Source organism: Leptonychotes weddellii, chromosome 4, assembly GCF_054177405.1.
Source record: "Leptonychotes weddellii isolate Sample4059 chromosome 4, ASM5417740v2, whole genome shotgun sequence".
NCBI lineage: Eukaryota > Metazoa > Chordata > Mammalia > Carnivora > Phocidae > Leptonychotes > Leptonychotes weddellii.
Window position 1 is genome coordinate 28,700,706 of NC_138372.1, and position 19,556 is coordinate 28,720,261.

General features: G+C 39.9%; 1 protein-coding gene across 3 annotated transcripts in view; it reads left to right on the plus strand.

Moving 5' to 3' along the window:
• Positions 1-19,556, plus strand: part of SMAP2 (small ArfGAP2) — a 47,802-nt gene that overhangs the window by 15,065 nt on the left and 13,181 nt on the right. For all 3 annotated transcript variants that reach the window (XM_081818197.1, XM_081818196.1, XM_081818198.1), the window contains 3 exons: positions 15,180-15,313; positions 16,593-16,678; positions 17,659-17,737. In XM_081818197.1, coding sequence (XP_081674323.1) covers positions 15,180-15,313; positions 16,593-16,678; positions 17,659-17,737 — 299 coding nt within the window. The remainder of the gene's footprint in view (positions 1-15,179; positions 15,314-16,592; positions 16,679-17,658; positions 17,738-19,556) is intronic.

Genomic DNA, 19,556 nt, shown 5'->3' on the forward strand with positions numbered 1-19,556 from the left:
ACTCTTCTTTAGTGGCTTCTTTTCAAGGTACGCCTGTCCTAACTGGGCGGGCTCACTTTGCATCTTCAGTATTTTTTTCAGAATCTGAGTAGATGCTGGTTGTTGCCAAGAGGAAGTTAAGGCTTTAACCTGAAAGAACCTAAAAAATGTACAGAAGTAAATGTCCCTAGAGGGTGAAGACAATGACTTCTAGTGAATCAAGTGAGCTTTTGTTACCTGAAGTTAGGTCATGAGTGATAGGAAATTCATTTAATTATAATATCAAGTTTTGAAATATCAGGTCCACCTGACCGACTTTGAAATGATTGCCTAGCTTTTAGCTCAGTGATCCCTCCCTCACCACCTCCTCCCCACAACCTGCTGTTAGCCATTGAGGTAGTGATTGAAATGTACTAGTTCTCTTATGAGATCTAATTTTAATACTTGTTACTTTTGCTGCAATATGTTGATTTCAGGTTGAATAACTTTGCATCCCCACCCCCCACCCCCCGCCCCCGGTGCCATCTTTTCCTCATTTCTTGCAAATCCAGTCTTGACTGGGTTAGGTACAGAATGATGCTGTTTGCCGACTGGGTTAGAGTATGTTTTGTGAGCATCCTTACTGGGATGCTGTGGGATCCCAAAGCCATGATTGAGACACTTAAGCCTGTGTCAGTCCCTATCCCTCGGTCCTGGCAGGCTCCGTGTTCCATCCCAGCTGAGCCTTTGCTGGAGTAATTGCCCACATAGAGCCTTCAAGCCAAACAATTGTTCGTACTGAGATAGTCTCACTGTTTAGCTCCTAATGAAACAATCTCCTTCCTGCCCCCAATGAAAGCAGCTATTTTTTTATTTCCTCCCTCCCTTTTTGGAGATGCCATGTCTCAGCTGCCACTCTTCTATCTTATTCATAAATGCTTTAAGCAGAGTCTTTGTGCAGAGGAAATTGGCTAGAGCCAAAATATCATGGGCTAACCAGGAGACAAAGAGCATTAAGGATACCCTTTCCCTAACTTTCTATGTAGGATATTTAAATTACCTTTGTGTGATTTTCTGAGTAATAAGCAATTTAAACCTCAAGTCCACATAAGAAAAATACTAGGTTTTAAAAAAGTGTACTAAATTAGTTGTTACATAAAGGAGCTTACAGAAATAAACAAAAATAAAAATAAAACCCAACAACAAAAAACCATAGATGAGTGCCACAGGACAACAAGATTCTCTGGGAATCAGGGCAAGAAGAAGAGGCTTGATTGGGAAAGTGGATAGAGCAAGATTTTCACAAAATGATGTTTTGCAAATACAAGTAATATCCCAGGTACAGCTATTTGTGAGAGATCCAAAGTTAATCAGGAAAGTATAAGTAGTCCAGTTTTCCTTACTGACCAAAATTTAGAACCTCCAAAATATGAATTCAGGAAGGAGAGTCCAAAGTAGAAATGACGGGTTGCCCAGGTAGCTCCAATGTGTCCTGCTTCTCTTCCCCACTTGGGGTTGCTTCTTCTGGATTAGTGATGCTTTCTTCATGTTGCCATCTCTGTTCTAAAGCTCTGGCTCATACAGACACAAATCACTTCCTTTGATTCTTTCCCTTTAACCCTGTTAAGACTGTTTAGAACTTTGAGTACAAAGGGAGAACAAAAAAGGGAATTTATTACAAAATATATGCCCCTAAAAAATAATCCACTATTTTTGGACTAAAAAATAATCACCCTTTCAAAATTCAATTGTTGATCCTACCTTGGTTTGTTCCTAGTCCCTCTTCTACTTCCTGATCCTGAGGTCTCTATGCCTTAGCTTTATGGGACCAGAGTAGCTTCCTGGTTACTTTGCTTGATTTCTTTTTGCTGAGCACCACGCTCTCCTCCAGGAGAAAGGTGCTATCTAAGGATCCACCACCCAGGAGTTTACTCTCTAGAGAACTTGACCTGAGATAAAAGCCAAATTAGCCTTTTTGTGCTGCTGCTCACATGGGGCTCTTTTACTCATTTCTCTGTAGTTAGGCATCCAGGCCTCTTCCTGAGGTTGTTGACACAGTAAGAGACCTCATCCTCCAAGTGGAAATGAAAGTTCTCCAGAAAGAGTGGGGCTTCCCACTTGGAGGCCCAGCAGCATGTAGTACATCTTGTATACTGCTCTCTCATGGGAGCATTTATTTAACAAGAACTGTGTACATACTGGTTTTTCTTTTAGAAGGGAAAACTTTTGGGCGCCTGGGTGGCTCAGATGGTTGAGCGTCTGCCTTCGGCTCGGGTCGTGATCCCGGGGTCCTGGGATCGAGTCCCGCATCGGACTCCCTGCTCTTTGGGAGCCTGCTTCTCTCTCTCTCTCTCTCTCTCATGAATAAATAAATAAAAATCTAAAAAAAAAAAAAAAGATTTAGAAGGGAAAATTTTTATTTTGACTACCTTAAAATTTAAAAACAGTTAAACAGCAAAGCATATTTTTTTTTTATAGCAAAGCACATTCTAAATGAAGTAACAATGGTTAAAAGGAAATTTAAAAATTAAGAAACAAATAGTTGCGGGGTGCCTGGGTGGCTCAGTCGTTAAGCGTCTGCCTTTGGCTCGGGTCATGATCCCAGGGTCCTGGGATCAAGCCCCGCATCGGGCTCCCTGCTCAGTGGAGAGTCTGCTTCTCCCTCTCCCACTCCCCCTGCTTGTGTTCCCTCTCTCGCTGTGTCTCTGTCTGTCAAATAAATGAATAAAATCTTTAAAAGAAAAAAAAAAAGAAACAAATAATTGCAAGAAGTTAATTCCCCTAAATTCATCTATGAATTTAGGGCTAAACGAATATAAACATTACTAAGTTTAGCTGGGGGTGTCATTTACTTTTTGTTTGTGTTGCATTGTTTTTGTGTGTTTGGTTTTTAGAGGGGGGAGGGGCAGAGGGGGAGAGAGAGAGAATCTCCAACAGATTCCGTGCTGGGCATGGAACCCATCTTGGGGTTTGATCTCACGACCCTGAGATCATGACCTGAGCTGAAATCAAAGAGTCAGATGCTTAACTGACTAAGCCACCCGGGCACCCCTGTGTTGCATTGTTTTTTAAAATTAATCAAAATTTATTGAGATAAATGTTAAGTTACTTTTGTAGATTTTTAAATAACAGCTCATTGCATTTCCTGTATTGTTTCAAGTATCTCTACGTGGTCATGTCAAACTTCAGTTTAATGGTTTAAGTAATAGTGGATATTTTATTTCCATCAAAGTGCAGTAGTCGTACGGTCCAATTCTGGAGAGTCCAATGAATTGGAAATAACATGTTCCTAAGAATGATATTAAGTAGTATCTTAGGAATTATAATGAGAGCAAATGTAGCATCCATTAAATAACAGCCATTTCCTAAAAAGAGATAAATCAAAATTACTTTTAAAGAGAGAAATAGGCAGATGTCCCATGGATGGCTGTGGATGTTCAGGGGGCAGCTGCTGTAGAAGCTAAATCAAACCTGCATGTGACCCTGGGTCCCTTTGGCCTCATGGTTTAACCCTCCTCCTTCCTGGGGAACCTGATGAAGGAGTGGGATGCCCTGGCCCTTTCAGGCCTCTGCTTGTTGAATAGCCACTGGGGGAAGTTGAAATTTAAACTCTCTTTTAGCCAATTTTTGTCTGCTATGACCAGTTTCTTTTCTTAGCTCATTGAGGTTTCCTCTCAGTTGACAGGGATGCCAACCAACTTTGTTGAGCTTTTTTCTCATGGGACATAATCCATCTTTGGCAGAGGAAGTGTTTCTTTCCAGTTCTCTCTCTAGGTCTTTGGCCCTCTCTCCATAGGAGCTGCTCTTCTGGCGTATACCGCTGGTGTTTTCATATACTTTGGGAAGTTTCTTCATTTCTAAGCAGTACATTACCTCATGGATTAGCTTTCTGCACGTTTCATTATATGTTCTTGCTGTAGTTGGGTCAGTGTTCGAAGTTTCAGCTAAAGCTCTTGAATTTCACTTCCAAGCTGTGGATCTTCAAATTGCAAAGATGCTTGCTCGGTTTGGAAATTTCTCGTTGGATGTGTAAGCTCTTTTTTCATTTGATTTTCTTCACATAATTTTTTAAATGTTCCTAGCTTTTTCCCTTCAGGCCTTTTTAAGGGGACATTTAAGTCATGGAGGCATTTCTTCAGTCGACTTTGGACTCATAGTCTAGGTGGTCCATTTTCTGATCCACTCTTTTTGTCTAATCCCAAATTGCCGTCATTCATGCATCTCTAAGCACATCATCTCCAGCACAGTTTCAGTCAGAGATTTTTAGCTGGCTCTCTGTATCATTTACAACCTATTTCATTTGTGTCTGAGTTTTCAAGCGTTTTTTCCCTTCTGTTCCCACGCTCTTTGCTTCCACCCTGCGGCTTCCTGGGAAAGCAGCTCTAGGCTTTCCTGAAGATAAGTATTTTCAACCATACCATCCATTCTTTTCCTCTGAAGTTGTTTTACATTCTTCCAAGATGCTTTTAGTGTTTTTGGCACCAGTCAGTAGGAATTGGAGAGATTTTGATGTATCTTTGGGTGACCATGTGTTGTCCTTGAAGGCAAGCTGTCATCCCTGCATGAAATGAAAGCTTAGGGGGCTCACTTTTCTGTTCTTTTTCTAGAAAGCCTATTATTTTGTCTTCAAGTGAAGAGGTGGCCTTTTTTTTTGTATTTTTTGCCGTACTCTATGTTTGTAACATCAGAGGACTGGCCTCCACTGGAGGCATCAGCTTGTGTAATCAGCTGAATCTTCTCACTGACTTTATGAGATTCTTCAACCCTGGGCAGAAAATCTTTTAACTAGCTCTTTTTCCCTCCTTACAATATGTTGGTTCTTTACTATAAAAACAATCATAGCAGCACATACCAGAACCTCCCAGGGAAACCCCAAGAGACTTGGACCTTGTCTCAAGCCTTCAGACAGCACCACCAAGAACACTGCACAGCCATTCCAGGACTGGCTGGAGGCCCTCTGGTTGGAATCAGGGACTCACCTCACCCAGGAGTCCCTCTGCCTGTGTCCTGTTCCTGAATGTGAAAAAGGCCTCTGGGTGTCTGTGGGTAGGATTTACCTTCAGACATTTCTGTGTGTGGCTGGAACATAGCAGCTGGTACCTGTACACACAGTTTTAAGGTTATTGGTATATAGAGGTGAGAGGAGTAATAAGAATTGATTCTAGAAAGGCCCAGATCAGGCAAAAATTTAAGCTACACTTAGGAGTTTAAAGTTCACTTGGCCATGGGGGTCCAGTTACATGTCTTTGAATGGGGTGATAACATCATCAGAACATACCTTTGCCAGAATGTCCTTTTCAGAGTAAAAAAAAAAAAAGGCCGTAGGAGGACCTGCCCTTTCCCTTCTGAAGTATTCTGAAGAGTTGAGTAATAATGGTACAGATTGGTTGATTTGGTAGTTTTTTATTACCAGAAACATCACCTAAGTATGCACTAGTTATCCACTGCTGGGACAGACAGAAAGGAAGAGTTACAGCCTAAACTACATTGAATCCCTACCTACTACTAACCAGGAAAGTAAGAGTGGTGTGGACCTAAAATAACTAAAAGTTAACTGCCCTTCTTTGAGTCTTTTCAGAGTAGCTCAATGAATTTTAGAGATACTGTTACTACCTTTGAGAAGAAGTAGGTTTCAGAGATAATCTTATCTAGGTAAGGAAATTGACTCTTGGAGAAGTGAATTGACTTGCCTGAAGTCAAACAGCTGATTAGTGGCACAGTTTAGATAACCCCTATCTTTAACTGTGTGGCTAGCCGGGGCTAAGTAAATAGCATGAGATACATACAAGCATGTTTTGGACTAGTTCAGAGCAAGTACTAGTTTTGCTAGGATATCAAGGAAATGAATAGCCACCGTATAAAGTTGCTGAGGAAAGCTGCTGCACCCAGCTGTAGACATGTGCCTTGTTTTGGCCCCTGGCCCTTTGGCTATGTTATTATTTTTGGACTGATTCCTTTAGGCTCTTTTTCAGTTGTATTTAATTTTTTGGTCCTCCCTTGCCCAGGGCTGAGCAAAGTCAAGGCAAATCCAGGTCTGTAAGCACTGCTAACACCTACGGAAAGATGAAGAATGTCTGCTTCCCTGTTGATTTCTTAGCTTTAATGTCTTTAGAGAAAAGACATTTTAAGTTAACTGCTGAAATAAGTTTAGATGTAGATTGACTAATCATTTCATCAATGAGTGCTTAGTGTTGTACTTAACTAACCCATTTTGGGTTTCCTGGTAGGAGGATAATGTCGCTTTGCTTCATCTCCACTGATGTCATAGCAATCCGATTGCTGTCTCTGTTCTATCACTGACCTCCTGGATTGAGTTGGTTCATCTGTCGCGTATTTGGTTGGGTGCATGAGTAGATGCTATATTTTTTTTTTTTAAGATTTTATTTACCTATTTGAGAGAGAGAGAGAGAGAGAGCGGGGAGGAGAAGAGGGGGAGGGAGATGGGCAAGCAGACTGCACCAAGCGTGCAGCCCGACGTGGGGCTTGATCTCAGGACCCCAAGATCATGACCTGAGCTGAAACCAAAAGTCAAATGCTTAACTGACTGAGCTACCCAAGCACCCCTGAGTAGCTGCTATCTTAAGTTCCATCTTTATCTTGCATACCTTGTTATTTTATATAAATACAGGAGGAGTCTAGAAGCAGCACCAGGAGATAAAAATGCAGAATAATGGGACTCAGTATTAGGAAGGCATCTCTAATAGTGATTGCCATCTAACAGTATTTGTGACTACCTTTTGAAGTGGGTACATAACTGACTTAGCACTGGAGCTGTTCAAGGAGGACCCAGGTGGTCTCCTGTAGAAGGATCTCCTGCATTCAGTGAGGGATTAGACTCAGTGACTTCTAAGGTTCTTTCTACCTCTTGATTTCTCAATTTAAAATTCCTTGGTGTAGTATTTACTTTTATTCTCTAATCAATCTCAGAAAAGTTTCAATTTGCTTTGTCTCAAACATTTAAAAAGCTTAACTTCTGCTTTTTTCAAGTACATGAATGTGGACAGTGTCTCTTTTTGTAAAAGGAAACAGCATTCTTGTAAGACAGACCGGATGGAAAGGAACTTGTCTTGCAGAACATCCTGAGAGCAGAGGTTGATTGAGTAAGCCCTTATTTTGATCTGATGGTTCCTTAAAATGTTTGTACATACACAAATTAAAAGTTACTGTTTATTGTTATTTTAGAAAAGGGAACTAAGTGAATTTTCTTTTGTAGAGATGAAAATAGGCTGGTGAATGTACCTCTCAGCAGCCTTACTTAATTTTTCCGAGATGGCCCTGGTGTTTGTGTGTATTCTTTGTAGTGAATCAGGGGGTGAAGGGACATGATGATTGGAACTGAGGTAACTATCATTGAGAATTGTTCTTCACATAATCACTGCTTCTTCATCACTTTGACTCCCAAATTTTGTGTTGGAGTTAACGATGGGCCAAGTCAAATAACCTCTGTTTTCAAACCAGAGTTTGTTGATTTAGCTTCTTCCTCAAGTGTCTATCACATTCAGACCAGTTTTCAGTGCCAGTCACAGGCTCCAGACACTGAATTTGATTCAGTTCTTTAGGTTCATCAAAACCTAACATCTTCATAAATTGATTATCTCATGCTGCATTTTCAGAGCCATTGAACGTCAAGCAGGAAGGAACCCCCCCCCCCCCACCACCAATTACCTACAAATCAGCTAGTAGAACTGTGGCGTAGAAGTGACCTTGGGGCTCGTGGTTTGCCCATCCACTGTGCAGGGATCGTGTCTCTGCAATCCTGAGAGATACTCATCCAGCCTCTGCTTCAACAACCTGTACTCACTAGATTCTACCATTTCTGGATAGGCTGCATTTGTTTTCGCACAGCCTTGATTGTTACAAATTTCTTCCCCAGACTGTGCTAAAATTAACTTCTACTCACTGGTGCTACTTCTGCCTTTGGAGCCTCACCAAAGTAACCTAATCCCTTTTCTGTGTGGTAGCTTCACCATTAAGGTGTTTGAAAACATCTCCCTTCATTTTGCAAAACAGGAAAAAAATTATATATACTTTTATCTTATTGAGGACTTCATTTAACAAATATTAATTTTGGGTGTACTATTTGCAAGCATTGGGCTAAATATTTGGGATAAATGAAGAAGGAGTGTGGTCCTTGCCTTCTAGAGCTCACAGTCTATTTAGGGCAAAAGAGAATTGTAAGCAACTAGCTATAATAGGATATTAAATATTAGAAGAGCAAAGCATACAGTGACTATTAGCCATAAAAAAGGACAAGATTTATTAGAGGGCCTCACAGAGGAGGGGACATTGGACTGGATTTTGAAGTTTGTGAAGCAGGATATAGGGAGAAAGCCATTCCAGGTAGGAAGAAAGGTGTAGGTAAACAGGTATGAGTACATGGCAGATTTCAGAATGATGATTTGCTCAGCATGAGTAAAGCACAAGTTGCTAGAGGGTTTTATATGTCGTGTTAAGGTGTTTCAGCCTCTCCTGCAGCAAATAAGAAGTCATGGATGGCTGTGTTGTTTTTCAAATATCTGTACTGTTTTTTCTCATTACAAAAGTAATAGAAATTCATTGCAAACAATTCAGTGAGTACATAAAAATATAGAGAAGAAAATAGATATTTCACAACCCTACTACCCAGAAATAATAGCTTTTAATATTTTACATATGTTCTTCTAGACATTTTTTCTGTGCATATGTATATATTTAATCACACTCTTTAAAATGGAATTGTTCTGCATATACTGTTTTAAAACTAGATTTTAAGGGGCGCCTGGGTGGCTCAGTCGTTAAGCGTCTGCCTTCGGCTTGGGTCATGATCCCAGGGTCCTGGGATCAAGCCCCGCATGGAGCCCCACATCAGGCTCCCTGCTCAGGGGGAAGCCTGCTTCTCCCTCTCCCACTCCCCCTGCTTGTATTCCCTCTCTCACTGTCTCTCTCTGTCAAATAAATAAATAAAATCTTTTAAAAAACAAAACAGGGGCGTCTGGGTGGCTCAGTCGTTAAGCGTCTACCTTAGGCTCAGGTCATGATCCCAGGGTCCTGGGATCGAGCCCTGCATTGGGCTTCCTGTTCAGTGGAAAGCCTGCTTCTCCCTCTCCCACTCCCTCTGCTTGTGTTCCCTCTCTCCTGTGAATCTCTGTCAAATAAATAAATAAAATCTTAAAAAAAACCACTGGATTTTAAGATTAGTATAACATGGGGGCACCTGGCTGGCTCAATCAATGGAGCGTGCAGCTCTTGATCTGGGGGTTGTGGGTTCGAGCCTCATGTTGGGTGTTAGAGATTACTTAAAAATAAAATCTTTTAAAAAAATAGTATAAGATGGAAATACTTATATATTAGAAAGTTACATTTATGTAATCTGTCGTTTCTAATTTTTATTAAATTATTCTTAATATATTAATGAATGTTCTTAATATAGTTGTGTTCTTGACCTGTTGTTTCCCTAATGAATTCTTACCTGTTCTTTCCCTGATGAATTGAATGGGTTGGGAGGGGGGAGTCAAAGGATTTACTTACTTTTAAATATTTACCTCTCTGAGGAACTGTGGTATGTATGCCCATATCTGCTGTCTGCTCTTGTGGCACTCATGGTTTAGTGGAAAAAATGTGTTAAACCATCACACAAATAAAAATATGATAAAGTGTGGTACGACTTAGGAAAAAGCAAATGGTAAATGAAAGTTTGTAACCTTTAAAAGGTCCTATCTTTTACTGATTTCCACCAAATTATGTACAGATCAAATGGTATGATATTTGAGATTTGCTTCAAAATGTTCCAAGGTTGGGAGAAAGGGAAAGTGTGGGAGTATAGCTGAAAAACCATTGACCAGAGATTGATAATTGCAGAAGGTGATGGTTAATTATACTCTGCTTTTGTGCATTTGAAATTTTCTATAGTAAAATGCAAAAACCAGAAGAAAAGACGGAAGAGAGACTATCATCTGGTTTAGATTGGGGGGCCAAGGAAAGGTTCCTTTGAGGAAGAAACTTTACAGCTGAGATCTTTGATATATATAGGAGTTGACGAGGCTACAGGTGGCGGATGGTGGTTGGGGAAAGAGCTTTTTAGGCAGTGGGTTCCGTGTGTACAAAGGCCAAAAGCCCTAAGTAAGGAACATGTTGGTGCTTTGAGGAAATGAAAGAAGACTGGTATGGAATTGGGAGGCTGGGGAAGTGGGCATGGGCCAGATCACATAGACTTTGGAGACCATGTTAAGCATTTTGTTCTTTAATCCAACAGTGATAGTAGGAAGCCTTTCACAGAAAGGTTTTACACAGCTGAATGACAAGGTTGCTTGTGCTTCTCTAAGAGTTCAAGCTGGCTGTTTTGTGGAGAATGGTTTTGGTTTGGGGCTAGAGGGGAAGAGAACATAAAAGTAAAAATGGAGAGACATCAGAAAGATATTGCACTAGTCCAGGAGATCTGGAGACTTTGTATTAGAGAAATAGGGTTGCCGATGGAGAGAAGGGAAACTGAACTGAGAGAGATTTCAGCCTTGGTGATGGTGTAGATATGGAGGGTTGAGAGAGAAAGGTATACATTTCTGACTGATGCAGTTGAATGGGTGGAGGTGTAATTGACTAAGATCCTAAGAAGGATGGAGGAAGAGCAGGTTTTGTGGCAAGAGATTGAGAGCTTAGTTTGGAATATGCCATTCAGAAAATTCGCACCAGTTTACATTTTCTCATCTCTATATGAGACCTGTTTATATTCAGGGTTCTGATGTGTACAGATTTGAGTTTTAGAAAGATTATTCTGGTAGGAGGCTAGAGACCAGTTAGTCTGTGAGCTCTTTGAATCAGGGGATCTCATTTGTACTGTCTCTGCCTTTGTATCCCTAGTACCTAAGCAGGCAGAGTGTTTGACACATAGTAGGTACTCAGTAAATAATGTTCAAAGAATGAATGTTTATAGGTGAGATAGGTTTAAGGAGAGATTGATAGATTTGGGGAGTTTCCAGGGTAGATTCAACAGGGCTTGGATGTGAGATGGAAGGGATTTTTTTCTTCCTTGACCCTTCCTGTTGAAGATCTTTTCAACTGCTCCAGGATGCTGGCAAGTCTCAGTATGTGTAGCCATCGATGTATCAGTGTGTTTTCCCTTTGCTCAATATTTATTTGTTTGGAACGCCATAGGTTAGAGATCAACAAGCTGTAATTATTATAATAGTAGCTTCAAGCTGTCTGTAACTCTACTTTTTTTCTTTCTACTGACTTCTCAAGTCCAGAACCCTCTAAGACTAGCAGTCTGCTGGTGGGGGAAGTTATAGCAGCAAAGGAAATTTACAGCGGGGCAGCAACAGTTGGTATGTAGAAGCTGTCCAGTAGTTGAATGTAAATAAGATTTACTTACATGCTTTCCGTTTTACAAATGGAAACATAAGCCCTAGAGAGACTTGTCAGAACATATGCAACTACTCAGTGTAAGCCCAGATTTCCCTGATCCTGGGCTGGTACTTACCACAGTCAAATTCTTGACAGATCAACCAAATCCATAGACTTTTAAAATTTTCACTGATCGCTTACTGCAGAGTGGTTATATGTTAGTTTTTTTACCATTACTTAATGCTTCTGGAACCTGCTCTTCGGCACCTGTGGAATATGCTCACTTAGTCATGACCTTGTTCTTGTGTTATGCTAATTACTACCAGTTTATATCGCTTCTCTATCCTGTTTGCTTTCAAAATAGTTGAGAATATTGCCTCTCAGAGTCTCCATTTTCAGCTTCGAAGGGGTATCTTTTTTATTTCCTCCTTCGTTGCCATGACCAATGTGTTTTGAACAATTGTTTTTATCTTTGTAAGTTTACCAGATTTAAGTAGGCTGGCCTGTTGCAGCAATCCCAGGTACCGTGGAATCCAAGTATGTCAGGTTGACAGTTTGGGGCCTTTGTATGTGTCGTGAATACATGTGTGGGCACAAAGGCAGGGTGGGGGAATACAGCAGAGAAGGGGAATAGGTGGGGGTTAAATAGTATATTTTCAAGGAATATTTTCAGGGAGATAAAGGAATTTGCTTATAAAATTTCATGTTTTTTAGACGATTTGAAATTGGATCCAGGGCAAATTTTTTCTTTCAGATGTTCAGTCAGTCAATTTTGGTTCTAACATTTTAAGACTGGAACTCCTATTCCTGTCTAAAAAGAAGCGTTCTGTGGTGTTGCATAGAGTGTTGGTATATGCATATTAATGAGTTAACTAGCCTTTATAGGGAAGATGATGAATGGGAAGTGGGTTCTGGAAATCTCATGCTATACCATGTTATTACATATAGCTCTCTTCTATTATTATCCCTCTGTATTCTGTGAGGTACACATTTTATAGATGATGAAACTGAGGCTTATTAGCAAGTTTAAGTATCACTCTGAAGGTCACACAGCTAATTATTAATGGAGCTAACATTCAAACCTAAGCTTTTTCTGGCTGCAAAAATTGTACTTTTAATAACACCATTTTCCACATTTTCAGCCATATAAAGTAACTTTTGTCTTTTGTGTTTTCCTCTTATCCAGTTTCATAATCATTTATGGAGTGAGCATTAGTTATTGACTAATCAGTCTAGTGGCTTAAAACTAAAGGAGGCTGAGTGTCTGAGCTAGAACTATCACTGTTTCACTGGGGAAAGGTTGTGGACAGATGTGGGAGGGGAGCAGAGGAGGCTCTCCGAATTTTCATGAAAATATTATTGCCTGCATTTTTGTACTGAGGCCTTGTTAGTGGCTCCAGAGTATCAGGTCTTGGTCTTGTATTCCTCAGAGGCAAAGGGACTTTACATACTCTGTAATGGGAGCTGGAGAAATTCCACAGCTGTGACAGTGGCTTAGATGATTGGGAATCACCTTCTGTGGACTTAGGGCCTGGAAGCAAATAGCGTAACATTCCATAGCTAACTTTTAGTTAAGTGTTGTGGCTTCTGATTGTGTTAGCAAACAAATATATTTTAACTATCTCGTTATGTGTTCTAGAATCTAGAACAAAGAGAAAATGGTAAAGAAACATGAAATATTAGCTTTTGGTCCCATTTTTAATCCCATATAACTTAAATCTTACCTGTATTCCTTTATGAAAACTGTAGCCCGATGTAGACACACAACACCCTAAGAAACCTCATTCATATCTGTGGAGGCCTTTCATTTTGTTTTTATATAGTTTCCCACCAGTGAAAGATGTGTGTTCATCATTTGCGTGTATCAAGTGTATGGCAGACCTGCTGTGCAAATCCATTTAGAGATTTCAAGGGACTGAAGGTCTTTTTAGAAGATAAATCTGAGCCTATCAAGATAGTAGCAATCAGGAGTGAAATAAGTCAATCAGAGAAAGACATGTATCATATGACCTCACTAATATGAGGAATTCTTAATCTCAGGAAACAAAGGGTTGCTGGAGTGGGGGCAGGTGGGAGGGATGGGGTGCCTGGGTGATGGACACCTGGGAGGGTATGTGCTATGGTGAGCACTGTGAATTGTGTAAGACTGTTGAATCACAGACCTGTACCTCTGAAACAAAGAATACATTATATGTTAAAAAAAAAAAAAGAAGATAGCAGGAGGGAAAGAATGAAGGGGGGGAAATCGGAAGGGGAGACGAACCATGAGAGACTATGGACTCTGAAAAACAAACTGAGGGTTCTAGAGGGGAGGGGGGTGGGGGAATGGGTTAGCCTGGTGGTGGGTATTAAGGAGGGCACGTTCTGCATGGAGCACTGGGTGTTATGCACAAACAATGAATCATGGAACACTATATCAAAAACTAATGATGTAATGTATGGTGATTAACATAACAATAAAAAAAGGATAGTAGCAATCAGAAGATACTGGGATAAAATTTCAGGCAGAGTACACCACCTGGTGGTTATAGGGAGCATTTGAGCTTTCTGTATTTACAGTATTTGCCATAATATCTGAATGATATTAAGAAAATTACGTTCTTATTAATAATAATCGTGAATTCAGATTTCTAAGAATAATTTTCTGCCATATGATTCTAGCATTGTTTCATTAAAATGGCTGTCAAAACCTGCAGACCAACCAAGTAATTGTGTCTGGCAGAATTGAAGTCTGGTACCCTTGGCTCTTCCAACAGATCCTGTTTATCTCTGTAAAAAATCATTTGGTGTCTTTTCACTATATTGCAACCTCTAACTTTGATATCATGCTTATTTTATGTGGTAAATTTCTGCCTAGTGGAATGATGGAGAAGGAAATATTAGTGATTTTTCAGTAATTTTTTGGCAGGTATCATATAAAAGCAAGTTGTTTTTTTCCTGTATAAAAACTGTGAGAGGAGTTTGATGATTTTCCGGAGTGATTATTAGAATAAACAAAGTTGGCAAGGGATGGGAGATTATGTAACAGTTTTGTATTAAAATGTATACCTGAGATTTCTTTTTTATTGCAATAAGCATCTTTGTTATTTGACAGTCTTGAATCGAGATAATTCTGTAGTTGGGTAAACTAGGGACAGCAGCTCAAGGGGAGAGGATCCTATTAAGTTAATCAGGATGCATATTTTATAGGCCTGGTGGGGAGGGGAAGATAAAGTTTTAAATTTCAGGCTGAGACTTGGGCTGGCATGGCATGTCTGTATCTTTTTTCCTAGTAGGAAAACTGAATCCAGGCTCCACAATCATTGAAAAGGTTCTTGAGAGAAGGCTATTCATGCAAGATGCTAAATAGAATGTGACATGACTTTGCACTATTCTCCTGGGATTTTTTTTTATACAAGTAACAGTATTATAACATCTGCATTTTAGCAGTCACATTATCGGACACTGTAAAAAGCTGCTCCATACACACATGCCCACATACTGTATAACTCCACTTACATGAAATATTGAGAATTGGCAAATCTATAGAGACAGAGAGATTTGTGGTTGCCAGGGGACTGGTGGGGAGGAATTGAGAGGAAATGGGGAGTGCCTTTTAATGGGTTTGCAATTTCTTTTTGGGGGGATAAAAATGTTTTGGAATTAAATAGTGGTAATGGTTGCACAACTGTGTGAATATACTAAAAAAACCATAGTACTGTACCCTTAAATTTAAGCTAAACATAAATAAAAAAAAAGCGCTGATCCATGGAGGAGTGAACAAAACCAATAAAAAAGGTGAATGTGGTAACATGTCTCTCATTTATGTTCTAGCAGAAATGTTGTCTGATAATCTAAGTATTCCAGCTTGGGCCTTGAATGTTGTTTTAATTTGTATTTTATTGCCCTGTTCCTCACTTTCACAGGGCCACGATGGGCCTCCTGGAACATTGGTGTATTCATCTGCATTCGATGTGCTGGAATCCACAGGAATCTGGGGGTGCACATATCCAGGGTAAAATCAGTTAACCTCGACCAGTGGACTCAAGAACAGATTCAGGTACTTACATAGCCCAACAGTGAGTCAGCTGCTCCCGTATTTCCATGTAAGAGTAGTTCCATATGAATTTCAGTCATACTGGGCACAAAGGTGAAGATAAAGAAAAATTTAGTTGTGAAACACTTATGTCAGATTCTTATACCTTAATAGAGAAATTTTTACTCTTTCTATTTAAGATATAAGTTATTCTACCCATATGTTACCTCCTTCAAAACCCAAAGTCTATGGTCTAGGACCCCATGGATATACCCCCAAGGTATAAAGGGGGATCTTTGGATTATTTTCTAAGGCCCCTGGCATGTGCAGATCTAACATTTGTAGTTTTATATAGTCACGCACGCACACACACACACAAATCCTCCAACTTAAAGAAATAATATTTTATCGCTAAAATATGTGTATGAATCTTGCTTGCTGTTAGGTTGGTGGGCTGGGAGTAAGACACTTAAGTTAGCGAGTCTAGCTGGCTTAAGATCTGCACCTCTATGTGGCTTCATTCTTCTCTATTCTCTTCCCACATCAAAACTTTTAAAAGTAATTAAAACTTTTTTTTCTTTTTTGGGGGGGTTTGAGGGTGGGAAGAAAGGATCCAAAGAAAACAGTTGCTAAAGTTGGTGATGGAAATAAGAGGTTTTCTTAACCAGAAAAGGGCTTTAGAAATTACTTTAGACTGCTTTTATAGATTCACTAAAAGTCTAAAAGATTAGTTGTATTTTTCAGTTACACTTTACTGTATCTTATGAAGGAAATTACATGCCATGGAGGTATTTGGAAATTTGAAGATTTAAAAAATTTTGGGATTTGTCCCTCACAAGCGTTAAGGAATCTGTTTCAAAGGCCTAATGGGAAACACATTTCTTTGTGATAAAGCTGAATAGATTAGTTAATAGTATAAACTCAGAATTGTAGTTATTGCTCAATTATTGCCTGCCTGATTAGGTACTGATTATTGCCTATCAAGTAGACATTTTAATTGGTAGTTATGTGTCTTGGGCTTTCAAATGGAGTCTTGAGTTATTACTGAATTAAATATATCTTGTCAGACAAATTTTTCAATAAAAAGCACTAGGGGGTGGGGGGTGGGAAGGACAACCGTGGAGGCAAATGATTGGCAATAGAGTAGAGAGAATTGTGGACCGGAAATCAGAGTATGCACGTAGATCTTGGTTCTGCCACTGTCAGGTTGGTTCTTCAATTGTAAAATGCTGCAGTTGGGCGAGAAGTTTTTCGAGTCTTTCCTCATCTGACATTCCATGTTTCCACATCTCTTTGATTGCAGTGCATGCAAGAGATGGGGAATGGAAAGGCAAACCGACTTTATGAAGCCTACCTTCCTGAGACTTTTCGGCGACCTCAAATAGACCCGTATCTTTTCTGGAGCAACTTAGAAGGCTAACTGGTATTTTTGTGTTTTGGGAGAGTCACACAAGACTCAAGCCCCTTGATCTGACCGGGCCATCTCTATGTGGTTTAGTCAGTCTTGCTTTTCTCTCTCCTGCCACCAACACATACAGAAAGCATATTTATACTTTCTAATATCGGAATGGTGCTGTCACATGGGGAAGACGCATTCAGGAATTAAGACTGCAGTGGTTCACTGTGAATTCTCCCATAAAGTGACATGTCTGATAGTTTTTCGATCTTTGAAAATATTGTGTGCTAAAAAGAATAGATTGCTGTATTGAATCAGCAAAACTACCATTCATTTTTAATGCCTTTTCTATGTCCTATGTGAAAGAATGAACTGTTATTGACCAGTTAATAACTTTCTTCCCCCATCCCCTCAACAGGGGATAGCACCCTACTCACAAAACCAAACCCCCTAAAGGCAGTGCTTCTTAAAATATGGTTTGTAGACTGTCTTGTTAGAGTTAGCTTTTTGTTGGGTACTGGTGGAACCTGTTAAAATGCAGTTTTGGGGCACTGCAGAAGAGACACTGATCAGAATCTGGTAGTGGGGCTCAAGGGCTTATAATTTTAAGGGGCACTCATGTGCCTTTGTTTAAGGTCTTTGACCCAAGGGCTTTAAAATAGATAATTGACTGCTTTACCTGTATTCTAGAAGAGCCACGGGTTCCTCTGATGTCAATATGAAGATTAATCCCATTTGCTGCTGTCATTATCCTGAAGGAAAATCATAGGAAATGGTGATTCCCTGCAGTAACTGTGAAGGGAGCATTTTAAGGTTTTGGTCAGGGAAACTGCATGTGAAGAAACAGGAGCCATATGGAGAAACCAGGCAGGAGGGAGAGAGGAGAACAACATTCCGTTGAATACAGATCGACCTTTTAGAGTCATACTGTGGGAAAGATTTGTTTGATTTATCCTTAATAAGCTTTTTGCAGAGCTGTCGAGGGATTTATTCGAGATAAATATGAGAAGAAGAAATACATGGACCGAAGTTTGGACATCAATGCCTTTAGGGTTGGTTATAAATCTTTCAAGCTTTATTCAAAATGAGTAATTTGCTTATAAATCAGGCCAGGGAAGAATTTGAGAAGAGCTACTGAAATACTCCAAAATCATTTTAAAAAAGTAGAAAAAAGCCAGTTATTGAATCAAAGCCATGAGATATCATGGAGCAGACTTTTGTGTCAGGGACAGACAGGGCAAACCATCAGTGAGTTCTTTGCCTTGATCTGTATTTAGGTGCAAGTGATTCCCAGTTCCAAATTATTTCTTCAAATGGACATGTTGGGCATACTGGATCAAGCAGTAATATGTGTGTGTATCTATTTGTATAAATGTCTGTGTATATATGTATTTTTTTTCTGTAAATGAAGTCAACAAAATTAATTAAATCACCAAAGTTTTCTTCAGTTTGACCAGTGTGTATTTCCAGTGTGTCAATGGACACAGTGGGACCCTGTTCCTGAGAAGGGTTTTAGAAAGAGACTACCAGGGGTGCCTGAGTGGCTCCGTCATTAAGCGTCTGCCTTCGGCTCAGGTCATGATCCCAGGGTCCTGGGATCGAGCCCTGCATCGGGCTCCCTGCTCAGCGGGGAGTCTGCTTCTCCCTCTCCCACTTCCCCAGCTTGTGTTCCTTCTCTCACTGTCTCTCTCTCTGTCAAATAAATAAATAAAATCTTAAAAAAAAAAAAAAGAAAGAGACTACCAGTTGCCAAGCTCACTTTCCATCCTAGGCTTGTGGTTAGAATCTGAAATACAGTGTAACTAGGACAAGTATAACATACAGGAGGAAATACAAAAGGTTTCCGGAAGAAGAAAAGGCACCTGACTAATGACAACTAAAGAGGAACCAGTATGACAACCTAAAAAAGCCTTTGATAAATTCTATAGTAAACTTGCTTAGGAATAACTGACTATTTCTTTAGCTACAGAAGTATAGAGAGTATGGGATTCTCCAGCTCTAGCGTGAGTCCTATCTATCATCTATCTAGTTTTGTATTTTAACGGAGGATATACAGGGCTCTAAGTCCTTCCAGGTAATTTAAAGTCAAACTAATTGGAATCTGCTCCAGATTGATCTTTTGGGCTTGTGTGAAAAGGGGTATCAACTAGTAGGTGAGTTTCAATGTAGGCAAGTAAGTGCAAGGTACTACATTTAGTTAAGTAAAGATAATTTCTTCTCAACTTAGTGTGAAGGACTCTTACTTCATAGTCATCCAGAAAAGGGACTTGGAATTTGTCATAACTGTTCCATGAAAGAATCAACCCAGTGTACAGCCACAGCTTGGATGGCATCATCAAAAAGAGTTTGGAACCAAAGCACACACATTTCCTTTGATTTATAGAAAATTGTAGTCTGTCTGCTTAGCTCTGTTCATTGTACAAAAAGATATGAAATCAGATGAGGTCAGAAAAGAGTATCTGAGATACTCCAGAAGATGGGGGAGGAGGGAAGAGTTGCCATGTGAAGATACTATTCATTCAGAATTATGTTGCTGGTGTACTGTACCCATGTAAACAGCCTGTTTTACTAACTGAATGTTTTCACTTAGGAAAGAAATACCTCCTGTTTACCAAAAAGCTATCCCAAGAATTTTTATTTGATGTACTTAGTTTTTAAAAATATTCTTGTGAAGGGGCGCCTGGGTGGCTCAGTTGGTTAAGCGACTGCCTTCGGCTCAGGTCATGATCCTGGAGTCCCGGGATCGAGTCCCGCATCGGGCTCCCTGCTCGGCAGGGAGTCTGCTTCTCCCTCTGACCCTCCTCACTCTCATGCTCTCTGTCTCTCATTCTCTCTGTCTCAAATAAATAAATAAAATCTTTAAAAAAAAAA